This window comes from Papaver somniferum, chromosome 4 (assembly GCF_003573695.1).
Source record: "Papaver somniferum cultivar HN1 chromosome 4, ASM357369v1, whole genome shotgun sequence".
NCBI lineage: Eukaryota > Viridiplantae > Streptophyta > Magnoliopsida > Ranunculales > Papaveraceae > Papaver > Papaver somniferum.
In genome coordinates, this window is record NC_039361.1 from 32,632,987 (window position 1) to 32,642,625 (window position 9,639).

The 9,639-nt window shown below is 36.0% G+C and overlaps 2 protein-coding genes across 2 annotated transcripts; both read right to left on the reverse strand.

The window, feature by feature from the left end:
• Nucleotides 1–2,781: 2,781 nt before the first annotated feature.
• Nucleotides 2,782–3,446, reverse strand: LOC113273709 (zinc finger A20 and AN1 domain-containing stress-associated protein 1-like). The gene has a single exon (XM_026523345.1). The coding sequence runs from the start codon at nt 3,417–3,419 to the stop codon at nt 2,907–2,909; it is 513 nt and encodes a 170-aa protein (XP_026379130.1). The 5' UTR covers nt 3,420–3,446; the 3' UTR covers nt 2,782–2,906.
• Nucleotides 3,447–4,117: 671 nt separating this feature from the next.
• On the reverse strand, nt 4,118–8,890 carry LOC113275088 (4-hydroxy-tetrahydrodipicolinate synthase, chloroplastic-like). The gene is made up of 3 exons (XM_026524524.1): nt 8,544–8,890; nt 5,904–5,990; nt 4,118–5,369 (listed from the first exon to the last, which is right to left on the reverse strand). Exons 1-3 carry the CDS (start codon nt 8,603–8,605, stop codon nt 4,442–4,444), a joined length of 1,077 nt encoding a protein of 358 aa, XP_026380309.1. The 5' UTR covers nt 8,606–8,890; the 3' UTR covers nt 4,118–4,441.
• Nucleotides 8,891–9,639: the final 749 nt, after the last annotated feature.

Here is a 9,639-nt window from a genome sequence, read left to right on the forward strand (position 1 = left end):
ATATTTTCGTATAAATAGTTGAATGTTTGGTGAAGTATGCGTTTTCCAAATCTTTTTCCAAGCAGTGTTGATAATGTCCACTTCGTATTTTTCTGAGATTTGCTTGTCATAGAGAGATTCCATTACAAATTTCCCCCTGTTTCGGGGAATCCAAATGATGGTGTCTTCCTCTTATATGTTGAATTCAGTACTTTGAATAGATGATTGATCTTCAAGAGAAAACCAGAGAGAAAGAAAGTTAGTATTCAATTCAACATTATTATTTATAACCTGGTTGATAGCAATGAGGTCATTAGGACATTTATGAGGTTTCACCAGAGTGTTATCTTTGTTTTTTATTCATTTATCTTCTCAGATATGATTTCCTTAACCATTTCCTACTTTCCATTTGTAGTATTTCTAGATTCTGGTCACTCCTTTCAGAATGCGTTTCTAAACCCAAGAGTCAGTAGCCTTTGGTTTAGTTCTCATTCTAGTAACCTCTTGGCCTTCAAAATTAGTGGCTTTCATGGTGTAGGACCATAATGAGTCTGGTTTTGAGGGTTAGACAGCAAATATAATCCTATCTAGAGGGGTCGACAATAAAATTTTAATCTCATAAAAATTTAGACTCGGCCAGCCACTCAAACAACTCTTCCCATTTTTGGGAAACTTCCCAACTTATACTGTTTGGGAATTGTTTTTCTTGTAGAATTGATGCATGGAATTCTTGCTGAGCTTTTCATTAGTCAGTTTTGTGCAAAAGTGGCAAGTAATAAAAATCTTATGAAAGTTGGCTTCTTTTTTTTTTTTTTTGTTGTTGCTCCATCTATCTATTGCATATAGTGTTCATCTGTGCATTGTTCCACGCTTTCATCAATTACTGTTATGAAGCTTTTTTGTTCTTAACTAGATACAGTCAAGTGTATGCACTTCTGCGGAAATGAGATGCTATCTGAGATTCACCCATCAGTTATAAACCTTCCCCTGAAAAATATAGTTTTTGTTGGCTGAGCTGCATTCGAGGAAGCTGACTGCGATAACTGAATAGCTTTTGTACTAGATTACCGCGGGAGGTGGGAGGGCGACCGGAGACTCAAACGAATTCAATCTGGTTAGTTTTAACTAAAACATTCTGTTTTGCGATGAAAAAAATCAGTAATATATATGTTGGGTTTTATTATGAATATTGGTTACTTTGCACCAATCTAAGTACCGAGATCATGTTATACAGTACAAAGTATTTCTCAGTTGAACCAAAGTTCTTTAAGACAAAAAAAACTCAAACACTTTGAATGCCAAACATACATGTCTCTATGTCATAAATGCCTATACCTATGATCTGGTATTCCAATTAGACTTCAAACCTGACGCAAAAATTGATAAACACTAGTCTACACGAATCATACATATCAAACAGTTTAGAAACTAAAAGATGCAATGTAACAACAAAAATTAGCAGACAGAGAAACAAACAAACACTTTGGTGTATTGAGGCGAGTGATCTCTTTACTTAAGACATTTAATTCCCGGTATATAATGAAGTTATAGGTAAATGGCCTATGTCTCCAGCATTCAACAATACATTGATGCTCTTCGGAGCACTTCGAATCACACCAAACAGCAAACGCAAATTTTGTAGCACAAACTCTCTGATTCTAAAAAAGGTTTCAAGAAAATTTGCAAAAACATCTGACTCTAAAGAATGATTTCAATGAAATTCGCAAAAACTAAAAACTTAATTTTCTATTATTTCTCCTTCTCAGGGGAAGGGTTTTTATACCATTGGAGCAACATGACGGTTTAAGCAAAACAGTTTATTTTCGATGGGGACGTAACTGTTGAGATGTATCTTAACAGATATATTTGTTGGGAACATACACATTTCTATTCACCACTTCAATATGGATTTGGCGGCTCATCAAAAATCCATATATTTCCTGCAATATATATTCATTCCTAATTGTTTCTGTATTATACATGGTCTTTTCTTTACGCTACAGTGTTTCAATTTTGTTTTGATTTGAAACAACTGAAGGAGAAATTGATGAAATACATTCGAGTTGATGGAGTTTACACATATTTAGAGACTCCAAATTTTTAATTATCAGATCAATTTTGTGATAAGATGATTAGTTTCGATCCAGTTTCATCGGATTGAAAGAAATTAACCAATACAAATTTGAATAGACCATGGTTTTCTAAAGGGTTTTTAGGTTGAAATAATTGAAGATGAATTCGAGTTTTCATCGAGTCGATGGTGTTTAAAACAAGTCGGGGTTATACCCTCCTATTATCAAATCAATTTTGGAAAAAACGTCGATCGATCGTTTCTTTTATAAAAAAGCGTATCACTGCCAAAATATATCACTGCCAAAATACACCTCACCCATCAACCGGCCAATCATTTCAAAACCTATTCTGGTTTTGAATTTCAAAATCTATTCTGGTTTCTAGAAATTTCCATTGATCTGTCTCTTCCCATAGGATTTCTTTCCAAGAGATACTATTAATGGATGCCCGTTGAAAACGTCTATTGGAGATGAAAAGACATCTTCAAAAGGCATGAATTTCTCTTTAAATAGCGAAGGCCGTCTCCCGTTTTCTTCTTCTCTAATAGCATTATCAGAACCAGCCCGGACACAGCATAACTGAAGGATTAAACAGAAATAAGTTGGACATCGCTTAGTTAATACCTGAGCACAAAGGACATTCTCAAGGCCAAATTGTGGTGTACACATCAAAAATAAATAAATAATCACCCAAAAATTGCAACAATTATGTACAGAAGTTTTACTCGAATCAAATTAAAATTTACTTATATTCACAATTCAAGAAGAAATAAATTACATCTAACTGTAAAAAAAAATACGAAAACTAATCCCGATCGTAACAATTTAAATCCTAAGAACCCCAAATCCATAAAATTAAAACCTTTCTATCTTGTCTGCCTTGACCTGAGGATTCAATTTTGCAAGCGTTTCTCTTCCTACGCTCTTGTAGTCGAAATCACATGAATGCTTCTCCGGGTAGCGATGAAGCGAGCAGAAAACTGATCCGCACTTGCACGTGATCCCTGTCAATCCCACCTTCTTGTTGCAACTAAAACACCTGTTCTTCGTCACAGCACCACTTTCTCCTCCACATGTTGCCGATGATGATGATCCAGAACTCGACAAAACCGCAGTAGTCTCCTTCGCAGCAACATCGGTAGAGTCCACTGATTTGGTTGGCAAGGTTATCAAAACTTTCTTAGGGTTCGCAGACTCCTCAAAAGCGGCTTTGGCTAAAGCAGATTGTTCTTCTGCTTTTAGATAATCTCTGTAACACTTGCTGCACATATTCATATTCGCTGCTGTTCCAAAAAAACCACATCCGTTTTGACAAAGCAGAAGTGCCCCTGGTTGTTCGCATCCATTGAAATCGTCTTGTGATCCCATCGCTCTAGCTTCTTTCTTTCTCTCTCTTATTTTACCCTCTGAAAAATATAATGAGATGAACAAGTAGTACGGGTATTTATAGGTTGAGAAACCGAATCACGAAGGAATGAAGATTTGGATTATCTTTTGACCCAGAATACTCTAGAAGGTGCATTAGTTGCCTATTTCCTTGCATAGTAATACCGACTCACGAGGTGACACATCAATCAGATTCGGTCATGGCATGGGAAGGCAAGTGGTGGGTCCCATATAACCAAAAAGAGTGGGAACGACTATGTCATGGTTCAGCTATCAGCAAGCCTCGGCAATCGGCAAATCATCTATCTGTGCATGGCATACAGTCCAGAACTCCAGATTTTGTTGTCATGAGTGGTTTCGGCTGATCTGTTAGATGTATATGTATGGGATGTCAAAATGGTTTTTGTTGCTGCATTCCAAGTAAGAACAATGTATTTATCCATCATTCAATTCAGACTGATTGATGATACATGCACAAACTTAAAGTGGTTGCAAGAACGGAATGTATCTGCTGGATGGACCAAGTATTTTCCTGAACAAATTCCTAATATGCCGAGCCAAGAGACTCCATTATGAGGGTGTTTCTTCCAATTTACGGTTAAAGGTTAATCTCCTAAATTTCTTAACTCGGCCAGCCTCTGAGACAAGTAAAGTTCTGATCAAAAAAAATAAATTACAGGTAAAATGAAAATACTGAATCAACTTATTATAACATAAGAAAAATAACTTGATGTATCAGCATAAGCACCATCTAATACATCCTACAACACAAACACATAAAATAAAACTCCATAAGAATTCTTCTCCAGGAGACAAACTTCGATCCGTGTCATCTCCTAGTATAGTTCAGACCTGCAAAAGAACTAGAAAAAAAGATCCTATAGAAACAAATACCAGCATATACTGATTTACCTTCAAAGTTGAAGCTTCAGCTCTTCCACAAATTCTACTTATCAACAAAAACCTAGAAAAGCTAAAGTTGTTCACACGTGAACTAAACAAGATTAATAGCGGCCAACCAAAATAAAGTCGTCGTCGTCAAGAACCTGAACGTCCTTGTTTCCCACGAAATGCTCTCTCCCAAGTTCATTAACTATGTTCACGAATTCTATTCTTCTGGCTAAAGGGAGAGGGACATAAGGTAGCCGAAACACTGGTCTCACCACACCCAACTGTGCCAAAGCAGTGTTTAAACCAATTGGATTAGGATCACGAAACAACCAAGTCATCAATGGCAAGAGTTTGGAATTCAGCTTAGTATTAGTGCCTCCAAACATGATTTCATGCATCAAGCCAGGAACCAGATTACTAGTGACAGAAATTACTCCAGTAGCACCAAAACCCCACCTTGAATCATGACACTCATCATCATTTCCACTCCATACTACAATACCTTGATCTGTGTACTCTTTTACTCTTTTGTTGCCCATACATTCCTTGACACCTGCCATGTTAGCATGCTGTGCAAGCTGTTGGATAACAGATGGAGGAATATCTTGTCCTGTTCTTGATGGCACATTATAGATGATTGTGGGACCCATGGAAAGAACGGCCTCTAAATGGGCAACAAGGCCTTCCAAAGACGTTTTCCCATAATAAGGATTGATGTGAAGTGCTGCATGCATCCCAATAGCAAATCCTTGTTCACTGGCATGGATAGCTTCTCTTGTTGAGTTACTTCCAGTATTTCCAATTACCTTAATTGACCCACCAAAGCAGTTTACAGTATGCCCGATGAGCATGATGTGTTCATCCCAACTCATTAAGTGGCCTTCACCAGTTGTGCCTCCAACAATCACCGCTTCAGCACCATTCACAATTTGCATATTCATCAGTGCATCATAAGCCTCGAGATCAAATCTACCATCAGGCAGGTATGGAGTTTTAATCGCTGTGATCAATCTCAGAGCCTTTATCTCATCTGATGAAGTGCTGCATAGGAAAAAAGAAGTTACATAAAGCAGCAGCTAAAAATAACCTCTTGAGTAGTTCATGCCCAACCCCACCAAGGTACAGATACGCCATTTCTGTAACCTCATGGTTTAAATATCTCTAAGCTTACGTTACCAATTAAACTAAAAAGAGCCTTATCCTGATAAGACTAGCAACAGTCATCAAGGAAACTTTTTCGACTACTTCAGGATAATATACCAGTTTCCTGATCAAACTTCTATAATAGCACCAAATAAGTGATCTCCTCGGGGTAACTCAAAAAAAACTTTGAGAAAGACATCCTCATAACACACAAATAGGTACCAACTAAGGCCAAACGTTTTCAAGGCTCCTAGTGCAAAAGAAACAGTAACGAGCTTCATTTCTCTTTTGGTGGGACGGTTCCTTAACCATTTTCAACCAGTTTACATGAAATGAAAGTAGTATTAGAAAAACTAGACACACAAGTCAGAGAAGAGATATGCGCGCAAAAAAAATTCTTAGCAGACAGATGTAAGAAATAAAAAAACTTACCTGTTTTTAATTTCAAGACTGCGCATTGGGAGATGAAAATTAGGTACAACAGCTGCCTGTGGGGATACCCATCTCCCATTCCCCCTCCTAACATCGGCACAACAAAAAAACATTATAAATATAGATATATGTAACAAGAATGGTAAATATGTGGTATTTATTATACACAAGTTAAAACATATTTTCCGATTGCCACTTCAAAAAGTGCTTTATTCGGTGTACAAAAATGGTTGACTGATAATTAAAATACCACAATCAGTTTAAAGGGGAAAAAAAGGTGGGAAACTAAAAGACTGCCTTCCAGAATAAGTACGCTAGATTGAGGAACGCATTTCATTCATCATTGTGGCATTCTTTAGGACCCAAAGTGAACAAGTTTCAATCTTGTTATTTAACTTCGCAAACCAGATGCAAATAGCAACAACCATAGAATAGAATCAAATTTGTAACAATGATAACTATTCAGTTCAGATCCAGGGGTTCTGAGTGTCTGGATCTGTGACTGCTCTATGTGGAATGTCAGTATATACCTCATATACCTCTTTAAACTTGCAAACGGCAAAGGAGTCAAGCAAGCTATTGCCAAAGCAATATTCTTCTTTGATAAGAAACAAATTTAATGTTGCTGGAGTGAACTTAGAGAAACTAGAAGTGAAGAATGACACTACTGAAACTGTTGTTTGAAATTTAAAATTAATCATCTCATAAAGCGTGAGATGGTGATAAAGAGCGACAGATCCATATGAATGTTCTGATAGATTAAGATTATCTTGTTTCATTGGTGACTCAAAGAGAAAAAATAATTATCCTACATCAAAGACTTTCTACAGTAGTGACTACATCATAATTTGAGCTGCGTGAACTGTGGATCTCCTAAAGCACCCGCATATCATTCCTAAGTTCACTGGCTGTGGAGCTGAAAATACTGGGACGTTTAACCCTTCTTTATTGATTTCTCTCAAAATCACTCGAACTCCTGCTAAAACACCATATACTCTCAATGATCATCTAAAATAAATATCTCCAAAACGTGGAAGTCCAGAAAACCCTACAAGTAGCACCAAGTAAGTAAACCACTATAATGAGGTCTGAACCTCTCTACTCTTTTAAAGAGGAATATTCAGACTTTTGAACCATATAACTATCTACTGCTTAGCATATCAATCCTCTCTCGTTAAACCCAATTGCTAATAAGAATACAAGTGTATAGCCTATTTTTCGGCACATGAGCTCATCTAGGAAGCTTCGCACGTTCTAACAGCTTCCAGGCACAACCCAAATGTAATTATACTCCATTAGATCCTTTTGACAGTTGAACAAATGTAATTGAACTCCTTTATAACCAATTACAACAACATTTGTTTAGTACAGAAAATTTAATTTTAATTACCAAAACAAATTTACAGGTAAAAATTGGTGTAACTAAGGTTGATGAATGAGAAGAAACCACCAAATTTTGTCTTACCTTCCAAAAAATCCTAGGAGACACCCAGATAAAGGAAAAGAAATGAAAATACCTAATCTTTTCAGCACCTACAGACAAATAGAGGGCTAGAAGAAGAAACAACAAAAGGGAGGAACCAATAACCAGCAGTAACTAACAAATAGAATGCAGCATTCTCTATCCATCAATATCTCTCTAAATTAATTAACAAGAAAAATGGTCATGCAGTAAATTCATCATCAAATGTGTCTGTGACCCTGGCATGCTCGGGTCAGGGAAAAGATAACAAACAACGAAAGATATCTGTGAACAATATCGTTCTAGTGCTTATCATAATGGACAAAAAGAACCGCAAGATTGTCAGACATTTTTACACATCTCAATTATCCACATAGAAAACTCATCCAATGAGTTAGCTATTATCGATATAGCTCATAACTGTAATCACAGAATTTTTTTCCTAAAACCCCAGATACATATTACCCTAACTTTGTAATTTGTTTATATAAACACTGCCCATACAAGTTTCTGTATCTCTGCCCTTCGCAATGGATATACAAACAAGCCTCCCCATCATCATAGCTTACTCACGTCTTAACAAATCCCCATCATGTCTTATTCCATCTTACACCTATATAGTACCCATAGACCTGAAGTCTGGATTTCCGAAAGTACTAAGTTTTTAGCATGTAGATCAAATTTGAAAAGCCTCAAGTTTGGTAAGCAAATTAAAAGTACATTCCCTTCTGTGTACAGCGTGAATGGCAATAGATTCAAGGCAGCCATCAGAGGCTTATTAGGCATATGCAGAAGAGAACCCAAAAAAGAATAATTCACAAAAAAGAAAATAGATTCAACCAAAGTTACAGAATGATGAAGTTTGCCATGAACTCGAACTACCAGACATGTCAGTTCAAAACCTTGTGTGCCAGTAGTTGATCCTTTATACATTGAAGACAGAACAATCGCTTTGAGAAGACTAAAGACTTTATTATTCAATTAAATCTAAGGAGATATTTACTAGTATTCATAGATTTACATTAAGTGTTTGATATCTTGTACCAGATGTTTGACAGAACAGGTATTAAAAAAAATAAAAAATTATGCTTGCATATATTTCATTTAGACAATTTAACAAACACTTCATCTAAAAATAATTCCAAATATAAGAGAAGTAAGAAAATAATAATAGTTACCTGTGAAGGGAATTAGCACCAAAGGAGCAAGCACCATAGCTCTTCAATGAAACAGCCATCATAAATCCAATACAGTTAAAATCTCAAACAACAACCAAATTGCTTAAGAGGAAACAGAGTAGAGAGAATAGAAGAAAGCTTAGCAAATAATGGTGGTGGTGGTGGTGGTGGTGGTAATAATAATGGAGTTGGTAATCAAAATAATGGAGTTTCCGGTATGGGTTTCAACGGAGGAGATGCAGAAAGTTGCCATTCACCGGAAAAAAAAAGCAAATCTTTTTAGCAGAAGGAGGAAAAAAGGAAGAGGGAGGAGGAAGAGTTGGTGTGCGAGTGATGATGAAAATAGTATTATTGTTTTAGGGTTTTGGATGGTTTATCGGAAATGATGGTTGCCACGTAGAATGGGACCCACTTTAGGATTCAATCCACTCCCTTTAAAGAATGTGGTGTTCGCTTGGTCCATTTTGAGGTACTCACGTTCGTTTTGGTACATAAACTTTGACATTTATTAACCTGGCGTTTTTAGGGGCCACTCGAAAAGAATTAGGGGCCACTTTTTTATTCCCATCCATTGAAGGAGGTTAAGGGATGTCTTAAAAATAAAAAGTTGTCTATATTGTCCTTCACCTTTATATTAAATCTAAACATATATCATTTATTTTCATAATCATATCATTCCACTTCTTCTTCTCTTTTCCACCCATTGAAATTTTTTTCCATCATTTTAATTTTGATTGAAAACAAAGATCATCGATCAAACAAATGTTATGATTGATTGTTTAAAATATAAACCCAAAATTCATTAACCTTAAAGTTGAAACTTAGAACATCAAAAAAAAAGGAGTCCAACAAACAAAACGAATAGATGATAGTAGTTGTGATTCAAAATTAGGATTTGATTACTTGAAATCAAAAATTTGATCCGAAAATTTTCTTGGATTTACAGTAGCAGAAACATAATCGGTAGATAAATATCTATTTTACCTACCGATTATGGTTGATGTTCTTGGATTTACACTAGCAGAAACATAATCGGTAGATAATAATCTACTTTACATACCGATTATGGTTGATGTTCTTCGTTTCTTAAGAACAT